This window comes from Malassezia japonica, chromosome 2, assembly GCF_029542785.1.
Source record: "Malassezia japonica chromosome 2, complete sequence".
In the NCBI taxonomy this organism is placed as follows: domain Eukaryota; kingdom Fungi; phylum Basidiomycota; class Malasseziomycetes; order Malasseziales; family Malasseziaceae; genus Malassezia; species Malassezia japonica.
Window position 1 is genome coordinate 955,100 of NC_083371.1, and position 17,307 is coordinate 972,406.

At 60.8% G+C, this 17,307-nt stretch overlaps 13 protein-coding genes across 13 annotated transcripts; 5 read left to right on the forward strand and 8 right to left on the reverse strand.

The window, feature by feature from the left end:
* Positions 1-17: 17 nt before the first annotated feature.
* Positions 18-845, reverse strand: MJAP1_001621 (RING-type E3 ubiquitin transferase; the record flags this gene model as incomplete). Its single annotated transcript, XM_060265573.1, has 1 exon — positions 18-845. The coding sequence occupies one exon, from the start codon at positions 843-845 to the stop codon at positions 18-20; it is 828 nt and encodes a 275-aa protein (XP_060121556.1).
* A 74-nt stretch (positions 846-919) lies between these two features.
* On the forward strand, positions 920-2,185 carry RRP36 (rRNA biogenesis protein rrp36; the record flags this gene model as incomplete). Its single annotated transcript, XM_060265574.1, has 4 exons — positions 920-1,198; positions 1,221-1,236; positions 1,259-1,900; positions 1,923-2,185. The coding sequence occupies 4 exons, from the start codon at positions 920-922 to the stop codon at positions 2,183-2,185; spliced, it is 1,200 nt and encodes a 399-aa protein (XP_060121557.1).
* Positions 2,186-2,250: 65 nt separating this feature from the next.
* Positions 2,251-2,957, forward strand: VPS20 (Vacuolar protein sorting-associated protein 20; the record flags this gene model as incomplete). The annotated part of the gene is made up of 5 exons (XM_060265575.1): positions 2,251-2,309; positions 2,333-2,375; positions 2,398-2,550; positions 2,573-2,725; positions 2,748-2,957. 5 exons carry the CDS (start codon positions 2,251-2,253, stop codon positions 2,955-2,957), a joined length of 618 nt encoding a protein of 205 aa, XP_060121558.1.
* A 76-nt stretch (positions 2,958-3,033) lies between these two features.
* Positions 3,034-3,625, reverse strand: ISU1 (iron-binding protein; the record flags this gene model as incomplete). The annotated part of the gene is made up of 2 exons (XM_060265576.1): positions 3,034-3,462; positions 3,503-3,625. 2 exons carry the CDS (start codon positions 3,623-3,625, stop codon positions 3,034-3,036), a joined length of 552 nt encoding a protein of 183 aa, XP_060121559.1.
* A 423-nt stretch (positions 3,626-4,048) lies between these two features.
* MJAP1_001625 (sorbose reductase) lies at positions 4,049-4,899 on the forward strand (the record flags this gene model as incomplete). The annotated part of the gene is made up of 3 exons (XM_060265577.1): positions 4,049-4,107; positions 4,145-4,831; positions 4,863-4,899. 3 exons carry the CDS (start codon positions 4,049-4,051, stop codon positions 4,897-4,899), a joined length of 783 nt encoding a protein of 260 aa, XP_060121560.1.
* Positions 4,900-5,095: 196 nt separating this feature from the next.
* Positions 5,096-5,558, reverse strand: MRPL19 (mitochondrial 54S ribosomal protein YmL19; the record flags this gene model as incomplete). Its single annotated transcript, XM_060265578.1, has 2 exons — positions 5,096-5,304; positions 5,327-5,558. The coding sequence occupies 2 exons, from the start codon at positions 5,556-5,558 to the stop codon at positions 5,096-5,098; spliced, it is 441 nt and encodes a 146-aa protein (XP_060121561.1).
* A 104-nt stretch (positions 5,559-5,662) lies between these two features.
* On the forward strand, positions 5,663-7,983 carry ENP2 (Small ribosomal subunit biogenesis; the record flags this gene model as incomplete). Its single annotated transcript, XM_060265579.1, has 2 exons — positions 5,663-6,016; positions 6,040-7,983. The coding sequence occupies 2 exons, from the start codon at positions 5,663-5,665 to the stop codon at positions 7,981-7,983; spliced, it is 2,298 nt and encodes a 765-aa protein (XP_060121562.1).
* A 37-nt stretch (positions 7,984-8,020) lies between these two features.
* Positions 8,021-8,761, reverse strand: PRE8 (proteasome endopeptidase complex; the record flags this gene model as incomplete). The annotated part of the gene is made up of 1 exon (XM_060265580.1): positions 8,021-8,761. The coding sequence occupies one exon, from the start codon at positions 8,759-8,761 to the stop codon at positions 8,021-8,023; it is 741 nt and encodes a 246-aa protein (XP_060121563.1).
* A 72-nt stretch (positions 8,762-8,833) lies between these two features.
* MJAP1_001629 (uncharacterized protein) lies at positions 8,834-9,589 on the reverse strand (the record flags this gene model as incomplete). The annotated part of the gene is made up of 1 exon (XM_060265581.1): positions 8,834-9,589. The coding sequence occupies one exon, from the start codon at positions 9,587-9,589 to the stop codon at positions 8,834-8,836; it is 756 nt and encodes a 251-aa protein (XP_060121564.1).
* A 192-nt stretch (positions 9,590-9,781) lies between these two features.
* On the forward strand, positions 9,782-12,376 carry MJAP1_001630 (uncharacterized protein; the record flags this gene model as incomplete). The annotated part of the gene is made up of 1 exon (XM_060265582.1): positions 9,782-12,376. One exon carries the CDS (start codon positions 9,782-9,784, stop codon positions 12,374-12,376), a length of 2,595 nt encoding a protein of 864 aa, XP_060121565.1.
* A 37-nt stretch (positions 12,377-12,413) lies between these two features.
* Positions 12,414-13,913, reverse strand: MJAP1_001631 (uncharacterized protein; the record flags this gene model as incomplete). The annotated part of the gene is made up of 1 exon (XM_060265583.1): positions 12,414-13,913. The coding sequence occupies one exon, from the start codon at positions 13,911-13,913 to the stop codon at positions 12,414-12,416; it is 1,500 nt and encodes a 499-aa protein (XP_060121566.1).
* A 208-nt stretch (positions 13,914-14,121) lies between these two features.
* MJAP1_001632 (uncharacterized protein) lies at positions 14,122-15,743 on the reverse strand (the record flags this gene model as incomplete). The annotated part of the gene is made up of 2 exons (XM_060265584.1): positions 14,122-14,184; positions 14,238-15,743. The coding sequence occupies 2 exons, from the start codon at positions 15,741-15,743 to the stop codon at positions 14,122-14,124; spliced, it is 1,569 nt and encodes a 522-aa protein (XP_060121567.1).
* Positions 15,744-16,017: 274 nt separating this feature from the next.
* On the reverse strand, positions 16,018-17,030 carry MJAP1_001633 (uncharacterized protein; the record flags this gene model as incomplete). Its single annotated transcript, XM_060265585.1, has 4 exons — positions 16,018-16,112; positions 16,136-16,791; positions 16,822-16,895; positions 16,929-17,030. 4 exons carry the CDS (start codon positions 17,028-17,030, stop codon positions 16,018-16,020), a joined length of 927 nt encoding a protein of 308 aa, XP_060121568.1.
* Between the last annotated feature and the right edge of the window lie 277 nt (positions 17,031-17,307).

Genomic DNA, 17,307 nt, shown 5'->3' on the forward strand with positions numbered 1-17,307 from the left:
TGCCTATCATACATATATTACATAGCCCGAGCCACGCTCGGTTCGTCGTACTGCACCCAAGGACTGCTGTCGTACTGGTCGAGGCCGAGGCCTCCGCGGCCGCTGCGCACAAACATCTCGATCTCGTGCACGAGATGCTGCGCATCATTCGCATTGCCAATCCACTCGGTAAGGCGCTCTTTCACCGCGTCGGAGCGCACGTCCACGTGGGACAGGAGCGCAGGGATATAGAACGAGAGAAAGGGGATATCAAGGTGCGGCCACACTTGCAGCTCGCGCTGCAAAAAGACGGACAGCAGCCGCGCATAGGTGGGGTTCGCCCGGAAACCTGCCGGGCCGGGGTAGGGCCGGTACTTGGTATACCGATTCGACGCGACGTGTTTCGCGTAGGATTGGTGGCGGTAGATACGCCGCCGCTTTTCAAGCGCTTGGTTCATCTTACGCCGGTGTCTCTGCTCTTCGCGCCGGCGCAGATTTTCGAGATTCGTGCGGGGATCCGTGCAGGGGACGGCTGGGCGGCCGGGCGCCTCGTCCTCTTCCACCTCTTCGTCTGGTTCCGAGTCGGGCTGCGGCGGCGGCTTGTCCGTCACATAATGCAGTGCAAACTTGTGCACGGTCGGATCGAGGTTATGCAGGATATAGGGACCGAGTGGCGTGACGCAGAGGGGGCACGTCTTTTTGGTTAGCTGGGTATCGATCCATTCTACAATGCAATGGAAGCAAAAGCACGAGTGAAAACACCGCGGAAGGACGCAGCGGTCCGATACTGGCTCGAGGCATATTGCGCAGTTCTGCTCGTCAAACTGCACGGCAGAAATATCCGGAGCGGGCGCCTCGTCGTCCATCCTTCGCCATGGACGCGCACGACATCCGCCACTTTAAGTGCTGACTAAAGAAAATTGGGACGACCATGCAATCCATGTCGAAAAAGTCGGGGCGTGCGCACTCGCCGCCGCAGGAATGGCACCAAGACGAGATGGACGACGTGGACGACGTAGAGAGCGGCAGTGAAGATGTCGATGACAGCGATGTGGAAGAGGACGAGGACGAGGACGAGGACGAGGACGAAGACGAAGACGAAGACGAGGTCGAAGGGCCGGGGTACGCCCAGTTTGTCGACGAAGACGAGCTCGAAGACGACCAAGAGTCGGACGAGTCCGAGGCGGAACCCGAATCGGACGCCGAGTCCGAGTCCGAGGTATGTATCTGCGCTCACCCAGACACAATTGCGAAAGGGTACGCAGTCCCACTCACACAGAAATCGAAGCAGTGCCGTTTGCCAAGCTCCTCAAGGCCCGCCGCGCGATGCACGAGAAGCGCGACGACCAAAGTGCTGTGGACGACGATACCCTGCGTGCTCGCCGCGAAGCTGCCAAGCAGCAGCTGCGCAATATGGACGTCCACAAGCCTGCGCCCTCGAAGGACACCGAGTCGAAGCGCCGTGCGGTGCTCGAAGCACGCGAGCACAAGAGCGCGCCGACCGTCATGTCGTCGCGCCGCCCCGTGTCGCGTGCGCGCCAGGTCGTCGAGCCGATCCAGCACGAGAAGCGGCGCGATCCCCGCTTCGACTCGCTGTCGGCGGGCCCTGTGAACTTGGACTTGCTCGGCAAGTCGTACAAGTTCCTGCCAGAACTGTACGAAACCGAGCTCAAGTCACTCCGCGACACGCACAGCAAGCTCAAGCGCATGGAGGCGCACCACGCTGGGCCACACGCCAAGAGCGAGCAGGCGCTGCGCATTCGCGAGGAGCGCCAGAACGTCGAGCTTGCGCTGCGCCGCGCCGAGAGCCAGCGCAACGAGCGCCTGCGCCGCGACACGGAGCGCTCGGTCAAGTCGAATATCAAGAAGGAGAACCAGCGCCGAGTGGACGCCGGCCTCCGGCCCTACTTCCCCAAGAAAGGTATGTGCCGCTACTTACCCAGCCGAACGCGAGGCCCAAGTGCTGCGCCACAAGTACGAGCACCTCTCGGGTGGCAAGGAGGGCAACACGTCGGCCGCCGTCAAAAAGGCCATGGAGCGCAAGGTGCGCAAAGACGCCCAGAAGGACCGCAAGTCGCTCGATGCTGCGCTGGGCGGTGGGTCGCGTACCGACCTTGGCCCGCCCAGCCGCGGCGGATCGGCGCGCCTGGCGCCGGGCGGACACACGCCGAGCGGCCCGCCGCGCAAGCGGGGCCGCCGCGGCTAATAATTGCCATAGCTCGCGTCGCCCCACGCACGGATCTCACGTGGAGGTTGCCCTGAACGTCGAGGATGGGCGCCTCGAGCTCGAAAGGCCCGCAGATCACGAAGCAGGACCGTGCGGTGCTGGAGTAGGTCATCGAAACTTATACAGTCTGAAAATCCAGCGCGACCGCGTGCGGCAATACCAGGTCAAGGTAGGCCGGCGCACTGACCCAGTTGCAACATGTCCTCGACCAAGAGTATGCGATCGCGCGCGACGCCGTTGCGCGTGGCGACAAAATGCGCGCCAAGGTCGCACTGCAGCGGCGTGCGTACCAACGCGGGCTCATTGAAAAGACCGACCAGCAGCTCGCAACGCTCCAGGGGCTGGTAGGTGCCTTGGCTCACGCAGGTGTCTACGATCGAGTTTGCGCAGCTGGAGCAGAGCATCATGTATGGCTTGGAGCAAGGCAACCAGGTCCTAAAAGAAATTCACAAGGAGGTCAGCATCGAGCGCGTAGAAGAGCTCATGGACCGCACCGCCGAAGCGCAAGATTACCAGCGGGTAGGTGCTCTGGCTCACGCAGGAAATCGACGAGCGGCTTGCTTCGCAGCTCACCGCCGACGAGCAGGAGGAGGTCGAGAACGAGCTGGCAGCACTCGCCGCCGAGGCCGCCAAGCCCACACGCACACTGCCAGAGGCGCCGACGACGCCCGCGATGCCTGCGGCGCCGACTTCAGTGCCAACGGTTGCTTCTTCAGAGCAGAACGACGTAGCAGAGCTACAGGAAGCCTAAGAATCGTACAGGAATACCGTCATGTATAGGGGATCAAAAGGCCAAGGCCTCGGGTAATATCGTATGCGCAAACCCATTACACAGCGCCAGAGCCGACGTGCGCCGCAGCGTGCGTCTGGCCGGTGGCAACATCCTGGGTCACCTCGATGTGGCCCTGCTTGGTGTTGCCCGTGAGATCACGGCGCTTCTTGTAATCCTTGATCGCGCTCTTGATCGCATCCTCCGCAAGCATAGAGCAGTGGAGCTTGACCGGGGGCAGCGAAAGTTCGCGAGCCACCTCGGTGTTCTTGATAGCGCTAGCCTCATCGAGAGTGAGGCCCTTGACACGCTCAGTCATGTAGCTGGAGCTGGCAATCGCCGAGCCACAGCCAAAGGTCTTGAACCGCACATCCTCAATGATACCGGCTTCGTTGACCTTGATGCTGAGCTTCATCACATCGCCACACGCCGGCGCACCGACGAGGCCGATACCGATGTCCTGATCGGTCTTGAGGAAAGAACCCACCTGATCGTTAGCATCTCGTATCATTTCTTGGTATACGTACATTGCGCGGGTTGTTGTAGTGGTCGAGCACCTTTTCGTGGTACATGCGGGCATGGCGCGGGGCGGCAGCCAGGGCAGCACCCGAAGCGCGCATCATGCGGCCGCGCACCATAGAAGTAGCCATATTCGTAAGAAGCGTCATGACAATAGAGTGGTGTTCAGAAGCTTTGTGGCAAAATAGGTCCGCACCTTAAGAAGGGAGACCCCCCCCCCCACCCTCGCGCAGCGCTGCCATGGGTTTTACCGCTGCCAATCAGACGCTGCGGTGAAGCCCATTTGTCAGATAAGCCCTTTGCATTGGTCGGCAATGCGATCGGGGCGATCACTTGGTCATCATGACAAATATTCTGTGTGCTCCGTACCCCAGTGAGGTAGGGGGCCCGATCCGGTAGGGTCCGGTGGCGCCGCTACTGCGTCACTCGGGCTGGAAAAATCGGTGTGTTTCCATCGATTGGGCCCATGCGCAGGGAATTCTTCCCGGCGCTGCACGGCCCGCTCGCCGTTAAGAGTGGGGGGGCACAGACACTGGGCTCCGTGTTCTTTTACCATGGTCTTTGAAATCAAGCTTACTGGTACTGTTGTCTGCAGCGGTGGTAACCGCGGCATGTAAGTGGCTCAGCGAAGAAGCGTATGCTAACCATAGTGGTCTTGGCATCTCCAAGGCTGCCGCCCAGGCTGGCGCCAACGTCGCCATCCTGTACCACTCGCACCCCGACGCCGAGAAAAACGCCGCCGAGGTGGCGAAGGAGTTCGGCGTGAAGGTCAAGGCCTACAAGTGCGACGTCAGCGATGCTGACCTCGTCAAGAAGACCATCAAGCAGGCCGAGCAGGACCTTGGTCCCATCACCGGTCTCGCCGCCAACGCTGGTGTCTCGGTCGTGAAGCCCGCCGTGGAGCTCACCGCGGAGGACTTCAACAAGGTGTTCAACGTGAACGTCCTCGGTGTGTTCAACACTGCCAAGGCCGTTGCGCAGCACTGGATCGAGACCGGCTTCAAGAAGGGCTCGATCGTGGTCACCTCGTCCATGAGCTCGGACATCTACAACCAGAAGGGTCTCAACGACCCTCTTACCCAGGTGTTCTACAACTCGTCGAAGGGTGCCGTGACCAACATGGTCAAGGGTCTCGCCGGTGAGTGGGCCCAGCACAGCATCCGCGTCAACGCCCTCGAGCCCGGTTTCTGCAACACGGAGCAGACGAGCGTCATGGATGCCAAGATCCGCGACTTCCAGGCCGCGAGCGTGCCCATGGGCCGCTTCTCGGAGCCCGCGGAGCAGGCCGGCCCCGCCGTCTTCCTCCTCAGCGAGCACGCCAGCTACATGACCGGCGGGTACGTACTTTGCGCTGTACTGACACTCCAGTCACATCCGCCCCGACGGTGGCTTCACCATCTGGTAAATGCTGGCTGTGCCATAGCATTGATCAACCAAACGGATGAGTCGGTTCTGGACGGGTGCATTGCGTTGTCGTCCGGTCGAACACGAGACCGGACGCAACCTATACAAAATGCCCCTTCCCTCGCCCCTCTCCTTTTCGATTTTAGCGTCATAGATCGTACATTTTGGTATGGAGGCAGCAACGCGCTTCGAGCGCGTTACCGCACAATACGGAGGCCAAGGCTACGTGCGCTTCCCGCAACAACCTTGCACATCTCCTTTTCGGTGATATCCACGTCCTTGAGCTTGATCTTGGCGATCTCGTAGACGTGCTTGATGCTAATCGTGCCCGTCACCTCGGCACCCGGCTTGCGAGCCCCCGTCGTGATATTCGCGGCGCGCTTGAGCAGCAGCGACGTAGGCGGCGCTGGATTAGCTTAAATACGTACTCAGAATATCGAACGAAAAGGTGCGGTCCGGCTGGATCGTGACGACTGCCGGCGTAAGAAGACCAGGCTCGAGATGCGCTGTCCGCGCGTTGAACTCTTTCGCAAAGTCCATGGCCTTGACACCCTTTGCACCAAGCGCAGGACCTACCGGAGGCTGCGCCGAGGCCTTGCCTGCCGGGACCATGAGCTTGACGAGACTCGCCGCGACAGCCTTGCCGCCTGCCTTCGACATCCTGTAGGAGAGAAAACGACGACGCGGCGGTCGTTCACCACGTGACTTTGTCTTCCGACCCCAAGTCGAGTGGAGGACGGGCGTGGCGATTTTTTTTGGACAAAATGTCGGCGACGCATGAGCCGGCGCAGGTGTACATTGTCTCGGGCGGGTCCTCATCAGGGCCCGGCGAGGCATCGTACAACTCTACGTCTCTTCCAGATATCCTACGCCGCTCCGGATCGTCCAACAAGCGCAAGAAACGGCGTGCGGCGATCGAGAATGACAAGATCCTCTCGAAAATTGAGCTGATCCAAGACTTTGAGTTCCCCGAGGCGAGTAACAAGATCCGCTTCACGCGCGATGGCCTGCACATTATGGCCACTGGTACATACAAGCCCCAGATCCGTACGTGGGAGTGCGAGCAGCTCAGTCTCAAGTTTGAGCGGCACACGGACGCCGAAAACGTCGACTTTGTGGTACGTCGCGCATGCTCACCCAGATGTTGTCCGACGACTGGACCAAGTCGCTCCACCTGCAGAGCGACCGCTCGCTCCAGCTGCAGGGACAGGGCGGCACGCACACGAGCGTGCGCCTGCCGCGCTTTGGCCGCGCCTTGGCCTACCACTTCCCCACTGCCGACGCGCTGGTGGGCGCGTCGGGCAACGAGATCTACCGTTTGAATCTGCACCAGGGCAGGTACATGGCGCCGTTCGTCTTGGGCGAGCGGGGAAATACCGTGACGGGGTGCAACGCGATCGACGTAAACCCTGCCCACGGCCTGCTGAGTTTCGGCACCGAGGGCAGCGGAATAGTGGAACTATGGGATACCCGCATGCGCCGCCAGGCGGGTGCACTGAGCATTGCGACGCAGACGGTCCTCGACGCTGCGCTCCTCTCGCAACGGCGCCAGCTTCCGGGCGTGTACGGCACCGAGGCCGAGGACGAGGCGGTGGCGCGTGCTTCGTCCGCGCTTGCCGTCACGTCGCTGGCGAGTGCCGAGGACGGACTGAACATGGCGGTCGGCACCAACACCGGCCACGTCCTCTTGTACGATCTGCGCATGGACAAGCCGTACACGACCAAGGACCAAGGTTTCGGCCTGCCGGTCCACTCTCTTTCCTGGCCCGGCGACTGCAACGCGGCGGCAGCGGCAGGCAACATGGGTGCGGACGCACACGCACGCTCCGAGTCGGCCAACAAGGTGCTCAGTGCCGATGCCAAGGTCATCAAGGTCTGGGACAAGAACACGGGCGAGAACCTCGTGTCGGTCGCGCCACCTGCGCCCACCACCAACCTGAACGACGTGCAGCACTACCCCGGCAGTGGTCTGCTCTTTGCAGCGGTTGAGGCGACACAGATGGCCGCGTGGTACGTGCCTGCACTTGGTCCTGCTCCCCGCTGGTGCAGCTTTATCGATAATGTCACCGACGAGATCGACGGTGCGGATGCGGCCGGCGTCGGCGGCAATGCTAATGCGTACGAGGACTTCAAGTTTGTGGACCAAGCCGAGCTCGAGCGTCTGGAGCTTACGCATCTGGTCGGCACGCCCTTGTTGCGTCCGTACATGCACGGCTACTTCTTGTCGCTGCGTCTGTACGAGCGTGCGCGTCTTATGGCGCATCCCTCGGCGTACGACGAGGCGAAGCAGCGTGCGATCAAGGCCAAGCTCGACCGCGAGGCCGAGAGCCGCGTGCGCAGCGTCGCCAACCGCAAGTCCCAGCGCAAGGTCCCAGTCAACCAGGCGCTGGCCGAGAAGCTCGCCAAAGGCGACACAAAGCACAAGGAAGATACCGGCCTGCTCGACGACCAGCGTTTCAAGGAGCTCTTTACCAACCCCGAGTTCCAGGTGGACGAGTCGAGCCACGAGTTTGCGATGCTCAACCCCAGCACCGCCGCCCAGGCGGCGACCAAGCCCGCGCTGCGCCAGTCGAGCCGCGAGCTGGTGCCTGCTGCGGCCGAGGAGATCGAGAGCGATCGCGAGTCGCTCGATCCCGACCAAGAAGAGCAGATGGACGCGTCCGAGGACGAGGCACCGCCGAGCCCCCCGCCGGTGCGCGCGTCGCAGGCGCTTGCGCAGCGTCCTGCAAAGAAGGCGCCGCGCCTCGTCGACGAGGACGATGCGCCGCTCGAAGAGCGCACGCAGACGCTCGGAGAGCGCGCCGGCAAGCAAAAGAAGCGCGCGCAGCACGTCGAGGAGGATGTGGGTGCCCAAGGCGCCTCGAGCATCTCGTGGACGCCGTCGCAGTCCAAGTCGGCGCAGCCCAAAAAGAGCAAGCGTCCCACCAAAGAGGATACATTCGGTATGGGTCTATCGAAAGGAGCCGGAGCCGACCAAGGCTACGGCGTCGATGCACTGTCGGACCAGGCGCGCTTTGGGCGTAAGCAGCGCCGCACGCCCGGCCGCAGTGCGAGTCGCAACGTGATGCGGTCTACGACCAAGTAGTCTTTAGAGCGCCAAACTGGGTCAGCATGGATACGTACTAGTCCTTCACCTCCTGCTCCGTCAGCCGGCGGAAGACGGGCTGCGGCTCGTTGCCGGCGCCGACCAGCGCCTTGGTTGCCTGGCCGATGATGCCGATTTCGAGCGTCTTTTCCGTCATTTGGCCTTCGAAGCCCTCCTTGAGCGTGAGGATCGCCGTATGAATCGCATCTTCAAGCGAAATATCGTCGCTGTACCGCTTCTCCAAGAAGGTCTTGGCATTGGTCATGTTCTTGCCCATCGCGCTCGCCTTCCACATAAAGTAGCTGCCGCTGGGGTCGACCTGGAAGAGCGCGGGACCGCGCACGCCATCGTAGCCGGCCACCAGAAGCGACACGCCAAACGGACGCACACCACCGCTCTGTGTCGCGTCCTGCATGATCGTCGCCAGCTCCTGCACAAGCACCTTGGTCGTCGGATATTCGCCGTAAATCTTCCAGTAGGACTGCGCGATCTTGCGCGCCTTGGCCAGCAGCACGCGGAAGTCTGGGCTCATTCCCGAGTACACAATGCCGATGTTGGGACACACGAGCGCCACCTTTTCCAGCGCCGCGTCATCCACGAGCGGCGAGGGCGCCCGCTTTTCCGTCGCAATCACCACCGCGTTGGACGCCTTGATGCCGAGGCTCGTGGTTCCCTGGCCAACAGCTGCAAGAGCATGCTCGATCTGGACCAGTTTCCCGCTCGGGGAAAAGGTCGTGAGCGAGAAACTGTACGCGCCTTCGCCCGCACCCGCACTCATCGTTGTCGAGGCACAGGCGAGGCCGCGCGGCTGATCGACGGGTATCACGTGATACTACGCTGGGGCCATTCGCTACGGGTTCGAGTTGGTGGTGATCTCCTCGCGAGACATCTTGCCCGAGAGCAGGTCCTCGAGCATCTTCTTGGGGATGGTCCAGTCCTTGAAGAGATGGTAATTAATGTTGTTGGTGTTGCAGTAGGTAGCAAGGTCGTTGTCCTTCTTGTCCTTCACAAAGAGGACGTCGGCGTGACGCGCAGCGGACATGTCCGAGATACCGTCACCGGCAAAGAAGAGCATGGGGCGGTTAGGAAGGTCGCGGTAGGGGAGAATGCTGAGCGACTTGTCGTGGCCGAACCAGTTCTCGGGGTGACGGTACACCAGCTCCCAGGTCTCGCCCTTCTGCTCAGCGTCGGTGAACTTGACATCGTTCGAGATGATCTCGATCTCGCTCGCGTCCTTGTCACCGATGAGGTTCGCAAAGATGGAGCGGATGATGGGGGTCATACCCGACGACACGACAATCACCGGGATGTTGTTGGCCTTGGCGAACGCGTAGAACTCCTTGAAACCAGGGTCCAGCTTCACGTCGCGGCGCACGAGCTCCTCCATCTCGTGGAAGGGGCGCTTGACGGACTCCATCATGCGGCGGAAACCATCGCGGAAACCAGTCTTCTCCGAGATGATCTCCTCGTTGATCTTGCGGCGCTCGGTGTAGCCCATGCCGACGGTGTCGACCATGTGGTCATTCGAGTCAAGGAGCGTGATGGTGCCATCAAAGTCCGTCAGGAAGACGTACTTGGCATCGGCATACTTCGGCGTGGCAGACATGATCAAGGGAAGGGTTAGGATTCGCCCTCGCACACCCTGGCGCAGCACCCGGGTCAACACGTGCAGGCGATCCCTTTCGCGCACGCGCCGTCCGAGGATTGGACACCCGAGACATCGGCTGAGTCAGCGTCAGGGACCTAGGGTCGCACTCGCGGCGGCCGCTCCGAGTGGAGGCAGTGAGGCCGATCGACGATGGCGGATCTTCGGAACCGTCGCGCACGGCTCACCTCGGCGTACCATGAGCTAGGGAGACAACTTACATCGGGAAAGTTTACCATCATCGGTAACTATACGCTGCAACGTACTATTGGGCAGGGGACCTACGGAAAGGTCCGCCTCGCGACTCACCGCCTCACCAACTCGCGCGTCGCCGTAAAACAGATTCCCAAAGAGCACGTCGCGAGTCTCACGAGAGAAATTCACCACCACAGGCGCCTGCACCATCCGAATGTTTTGCAGCTGTACGAGGTAATCCAGTCCGAGTCGTGCATCTGGATGGTGACGGAGCTGTGTGCGGGGGGGGAGCTGTACGACTACGTCGTCGATCGCGGCTCGCTGTCGGAATACGAGGCGCGCGATTTGTTTGCGCAGTTGTGCTTGGCGGTGGCATACATCCATGCAAATGGTATTGTGCACCGCGACCTGAAACTCGAAAATATCCTGCTCGACGCGCACAACCGCATCAAGCTCAGCGATTTCGGGTTCACGCGCGAGTACGAGCCCCACCAGCTCTTGCGGACACGGTGCGGAACAACGGCATACGCTGCTCCTGAAATGCTCGCGGGAAAGCGCTACCAGGGACCCGAAGTCGATATTTGGTCGCTCGGCGTCATCTTGTTTGTACTCCTCTGTGGATTCCTGCCGTTTGACGACGACAACGAGGTACAGATGCAGTGGAAAATCGTGAATACGCCTTCCGTCATCCCGACGACCTTATCGGACGACGCGCAGAACCTCTTGCGTTTGTTGCTCAACAAAAATGGGTCAGAACGGCCGACCATTCGCCAGATCCTCTCTCACCCTTGGTACACGCGTCCCAGGACCTCGCTTTCCGCCTCGCGCTCATCCTCCTTGGACCTGCCACGGTACCCCACATTGCGCCCTTTGTCTCCAACCGAGTCAGAGAGCGTGGGAACGGGGCCTGTCAACTACCTCGCGATGCTCACCCAGCCTTTGTACGAACCCTTCGAGGGGGCTGTCGAGCAGCAGCTGTTTCACTCGCTTCAGATGCTCGGTTTCGCCGTCGGCCAGATCCGGCACAGCGTGCAGACCAATGCATGCGACGCGGCAGGCGCCTTATGGTGGCTCTTGCTCCAAAAGGCGAAAGAGGCATCCGCGCCACAGACCCTCGCCTTGGGCATTACGGGCGCCGAGACCCCGGTCCAGCAATCGACCGAGTCACTCGTGCCGCGGAACCTGTCGGTGACGCAGCGCGACAGGACGTCGCATGAAGGCGCTGCACCGGCGCTCCGCTCGCCCGAACCTGTTGCGCCCCCAATGCCGCTGAACAAGCCTCCCGCGCCTCTTGAATTGCATGCGCCCCATCCCATTTCGGGTGCAGCCTCTTTTGCTAGCGAGGAGAGCACATCCAGCCTAAAAAAGCACCGCTCGATCATTTCCTCCGTCAAGTCGTGGCTCAAAAAGGACCGCAAGGACTCGGACTCAGACGACCTGTCGCAGCCACATTGGACCTCGGAAACCGTAAACGAGACACCGTTCGTGGAAGAGCCGGGAACAGCACCGCTGGCGCCCCCGCTCCTACCTTCGATGCTCGTGTCGAACAACACGTACGGCCTGGCGCCTACGGCGGGCCGATCCGGCGCCGTCACACCATCCGACTCTCTTTCAGCAGAGCGGCCGTGCGCGCCTGAACTGAGCCCAGTCCTTGCCTCGCGACTGCTCGACACGCCGTCTCTGCGTCGTACATCGAGTTTGGCGAGACCGGGAAGTGCGTACGGCCGTCGCGTCTCGGTAGGCAGCGCAACTTCGACGCCGCTGCGCAGGGAGCGATCGTACAGTCTACACAGCCGGCAGTCGTCGTGGGGCTCGGGGCACCTGCGCAGCCGGCAATCGTCTTGGAACTCGAATCGGCCAGTACGCTCTCGCCGCGGCTCCGAGTCGACCGTGTTCCGCAAGCGTGTGGTCCCTCAGCGTGGTTCAATGCGTGTGCCCGACTCACCAGCGCAGCTGTCGCGCCGCATGTCGGTGATGAGCGAAACGAACGACACGCGCCCTACGCGCCCGATTTCCATGGACGAAGAGGCGCTCGCTTCCCTCCAGCGGTACGACAGCTCTTCGTCGGTGGCCAAGGATGCGCCCACGACGCTGTTCTTTTCACGGCGGAATCCGTCGCCCTTCCAACCACCGCGACCGCTGCCGCCGGCCTCGCCCCGGACACGTCCTGCACTACCGCGCAATGTGGGAGGATCGAGCGAGACGGAGCCCAAGGTCGTCTCGCCGCCTGCGACAATCCCACGCAAGAAGAAGGTCCTGGCGCCTCATACAGAGGACGACTGGATCGACGAAGAAATACAATATGCGGGTGGAATCGGACAGCTGAATGAGCATGTACCACGCCCTGCAGATCCAACGAACCCAGAGCAGCAGCGCCAGCGGCGCGGATCGCCCTGCCCGCCTCGCATGCTGCGCCCCACTCGTACTACAGACGACGAAATGCCCAAGCCCTTGCCTGCATTGGACACGGTCCTAGGCGCGCCTGTCGCGATGCGCGCCAAAAAAATTCGACGTGATATGCAAGCACCCGTCATCGAGGAGGAGGAGCCATAGTGTATTCTAGCAACGCTTATGAATATGAACAGATAGTTTACAAACGAGACTTTCTGGAGGGAGACACGGTGGGGTTCTTGGGATGGCCAAAGAACACCAACTTGTTCATCGACTTCTGGAGCAGGGCCAGCTTGGTTGCAGAGTAGGGAGGGTAGCGCAGCGACATCATATTCTCGACGGCCGATCCAAGCAGGCCCGAGGCTGGTGCGTCGACAAATGCGCGCTCGTGCGTAAAGCAGTCAAAGCCAGCCCTGCCGTGGTAGGTTCCATAACCCGACGGACCCGTGCCGCCGAACGGAAGCTCGTTGATGGAAAAGTGCAGCATAAAGTCGCCGCGGACCGCGGCACCGCTGCGCGTATACCTCAGAATAAAGTCCGTCGTAGTTTGCGTAGAGGTAAAAAGATAGAGGGCCAAGGGCTGGTCACGGGCATTGACAAAGTCCACAGCATCCTGCACATTGTCCACTGGAACGAGGGGCAGGATGGGGCCAAAAATTTCTTCTGCCATGGTCGAGTCCTGACCATCAACGTCCTTGAGAATCGTCAACGGAAGGAACTTGGATGATTCGTCTCCGGCATCCACGCCACCATAAACGACTTGCCCTTTGGACGCACGAAGCATCGAGGCCAGGCGGTTCCAGTTGCGCTCGTTGACGATACGGCCAAAGTCGCGCACATTCCTGTCCATCGACGGCCAAAATTCACCCGCTGCCTTTTGCAGCTCGGCCACAAACTTGTCCTGCACCGACCGATCAATCAAGACATAGTCCGGCGCAATGCACGTTTGACCCGCATTAAAGGCTTTGGCCCAAACGAGACGGTGCGCTGCAATGGCAAGGTCCGCAGTGTGGTCGATAATCACGGGAGACTTGCCGCCAAGCTCGAGCGTCGTGGGGCACAGCCACTTAGCGGCCTTCTCGGCAATGATGCGGCCGACGCGGCCGCTGCCCGTATAGAAAATGTGTTCAAAGCGCTGGTCGAGCAGCGCAGTCGAATGCTCCACTCCTCCGTTCACGACGCGCGTCAATTCGGGGTCCATGTACTTGGGCCACAGGTCCGCAATGAGCTGCGCAGAGTGCGCAGAAAGCTCTGAAGGTTTGAGCACGACCATATTGCCCGCCGCCAACGCGCCGACAACAGGTCCGATTTGAACCGTGATCGGGTAGTTCCATGCACCAAGCACGAGCACTGTGCCTTGCGGATCCTTGATCGTCTTGGTCGTGTGCGCAAAGTAGGCCAGCCCCCCGGAGACCTTGGTCGGCTTTGCCCACTCGTCGACATGGGAAATGGCGTCGGCAATCTCATTCTTTACCGACACAATCTCGCCAAACTCGGTCTCCATTGGAGGGCGACCCAGGTCATTTTTAATGGCCTCGACAAACGCTGTTTCGTTTTCCTTCACCAAGAAATAGAGCTGCTTGAGCTGCTTCTTGCGATACTCGACGCTCCTCGACTTGCCCGTGAGGAAGCTGGCACGAAGCCCTTCCACCACCTCGGGGATTGCCTCGACGGGTGTATTCTTCACTACAGTCGACATGTCGTAGGTCGTTATGGGGCCCACGCTTATTATATGTGTGGGGTAGGGAAACTGCTCCGTGTTAATTAGCTAAGGCCGAGGCGAGCACGGGTGAAAGTGGCACGTCCGCGGGCGGCACCTCCACGGAGGTTGCGCTGGGCATCGCACTGACCACCTCACACGTCGCACACGGCCATGTAAAGTGATGTTTATTCTCTATCCAAATTACCTATGCGCGGTTGAACTTGAGGATGACCGCAAGGATCACGATCAGAATCGCAAGCGGCTTCAGCTTGCAGCACGCCGAGCACTGCATTAGTCACGTCCATTGTTTGTATCACGTACCGACTTGATCGGGCGGTTCGCCGAGGTGGTCGACACCGTCGGGTTCTTGGGGCGGCCAAAGAACGCCGGGTACGACAGGACCAGGCGGAAGAAGTTCGCCTTGGCCTGGCTGTACGGCGGGTAGCGCAGAGCCATGATCTTTTCGACGACATGGCCGAGTACACCCGAGGCCGGGGCGTCGACAAACGCACGCTCGTGGGTGAAGCAGTCAAAGCCGGTCTTGCCGTGGTAGGAGCCGTAGCCCGACGGGCCCGTGCCGCCGAACGGCAGATCGTTGATGACAAAGTGCAGAAGCATGTCGCCACGCATCGCGCCACCGCTGCGCGTGTACTTTAGAATATACTCGCTCGTCGCATTCGACGAGGTGAACATGTAGAGAGCCAGGGGCTGGTCGTGCGCGTTCACGAAGCGGACCGCAGCGTGCACATCGTCGACCGGGAGGATGGGCAGGACCGGGCCAAAGATCTCGTCGCTCATCGTCGAGTCATCCGGACGCACATCCTTGAGGATCGTGAGCGGGAGGAACCTGGTCGCCTCGTCGGCCTCGGCGAGGCCGCCAAAGACCACCTCGCCCTTCGACTGGGTGATGAGGTCCGCAATGCGCTTAAAGTGGCGCTCATTGATAATGCGGCCCAAGTCGCGCACGTTCTTGTCCATCGACTTCCAGTACTCCTTCGCCGCCTTCTGCAGCTCGGCGACAAACTTGTCCTGGACCGAGTGCTCCACGAGAATATAGTCCGGAGCAATGCATGTCTGACCCGTGTTATACGCCTTCGCCCACAGGATGCGGTGTGCGGCGATCTTCAGGTTCGCGGTCTTGTCGATAATCACGGGCGACTTGCCACCAAGCTCGAGTGAGACGGGGCAGAGCCACTTAGCGGCCTTCTCGGCAACAATGCGACCCACGCGGCCGTTGCCTGTGTAGAAGATGTGCTCGAAGCGCTGGTCAAGCAGCGCAGTCGACTGCTCAATACCACCGTTCACGATGCGCGTCAGCTCGGGGTCCATGTACTTGGGCCACAGGTCGGCAATGAGCTGCGCAGAGTGCGCAGAAAGCTCGGACGGCTTGAGCACCACCGTGTTGCCCGCGGCAATCGCCGCGACCACCGGGCCAATCTGTACCGCGATGGGATAGTTCCAGGCGCCGAGAACGAGCACGGTGCCCTTGGGATCCTTGCGCACCTGCGTCTTGTGCAGCAGGAAAGGCAGGCCGCCCGACACGTTCGTCGTCTTCGACCACTTGGCGACGTTGTTCACGCACTCGATAATGTCGTTCTTGATCGTAATGATCTCACCAAAATCAGTTTCCATCGGCGGGCGACCCAGATCCTTCTGGATGGCCTTCACCAAGGCCTCCTCATTGTCCTTCACGAGGAAGTAGAGTTGCTTCAGCTGCTTCTGGCGGTATTCGACACTGCGCGTCTTACCGGTGAGGAAGCTAGCACGAAGGTCATCAATGACCTTCGGAATAGCGTCCACAGGTGTGTCTTTCACGATGCCAGACATGATCGTTCGACGTACTACAAAGCGCGGCCCTCCGGCCGGTGGGGCACCGGCCTGGGACGCCACGCGCTCATTGGGCCGATCTCAGCCGCGTGACCCATGACACTGGTATCACATGGAGGAGCCGTGCGGAGCGCACGGCCGCTGTTTTTATAAAGTGTAGCTCTCCTACATTCCAGGATCATGGGCATGGAGCGGGTACCCGCAGCCCGCCCCATGCCAGTGTAAGTACATAGGCGGGTAGGGTATGGACAGCTCGCACTGTGCCATTCTGACATTAGGCAGCGTCAGGAACAGCCTCGGAGCTGGGCGCAGCAGTCGATGCGCCACTCTCGTCCTGGGCCTCTTCCTTTGGCTCGGGCTGCAGGGCCACTAACATAAGTCAGTATACGTACCGGAAATAGCGATGGTGCGACCATGGAACTCTTTTCCATTCAACTCTGCCAGCGCTTTTTGTTGAGCCTCTTCGTTAGGGAAGTCGACAAACGCAAAGCCACGCGAATGCTTAGGCTGTTGGCGGTGGTACACAATGTTGGCACTCACTGCAGGGTAGGGCGAGAAGAGCTCCATCAGGTCCGCATTCTGCACCGAGTAGGCCAGGTGCGAGACGTAGAGGAGCGTCTTGCTCGGGCTGCCTCGGGCCGCCTTGGTCTTTTTAGGGGCCTTGGCTTTGGCGGAGTTCGTGCCCGTGGTGGCGGGCGCCTCAGCAGAGGCATCCTGGGCCGATGGGGCCGTGGGATGCTCATCCGAGGCAGGCGCGGCAGCATCCGTGCCCGTCGTTCCCTCCTCGCCCTCATCCTGGCGGGGGCGGCGCGAGGAAGCCGCGCCGCGCGCCTTGCCTCCGCGGCCACGACCACGCGTGGCAGTCGCCTCACGCGCCGGTGCAGAGCGTGCCGCATTGCCCCTCACCAACGCAATGTTCAGCTGCGCGTCGTCGAGCGATGCGTTGGCAAACTGCTCGACGGCGGCCTCGGCCACCTGCGGCGACTTGTACGTAACGACCCCCGAGATCTGAGATCGGCTTTCGCGCACGGTGATGCGCAGTTCCACGCTGCGTTAGCCGTACTCTCTGTGTACGTACATTTCGCCTGCACGTGCAAATAGCGCCTTTACGTCTTCGATACGCGTCGTAACGGGAATGTTGTCCACGTGAATCTAGGTAAGAACTGCCGTTGGTAAAGCACATACCTTGGTCGTAGTAGCACGGCCAGTCGTTGGCACGTTTGGCACGACGACTGCCTCGGCGGCGGTATCGGATACTGGAATTGTAGCTGCGGCAGGGTTGGCCATGGTAATGAAATCGAAATTGAATCGGGTACCCCGGCGATAAAGCGAAGAACTGCGCCCTGGCCTCTCCATGTGCCTTGCTACGAGTCCAACACTAGCGCCTGTTTCCAGGCTGAATTACGCGGCCTAAAAGGACAGCACCGCACGTGGAAGTCACGAGCTCTATTGCTGCTGCGCGTTCCAAGAGTGACGTCATACTGTGGCGAAGTGCACCGGGTGGACAGTGGCGTCGGCGAGCAGCTGCGTCTAGGGCCCTGGGCCCCTATTCGTCATAACCCAT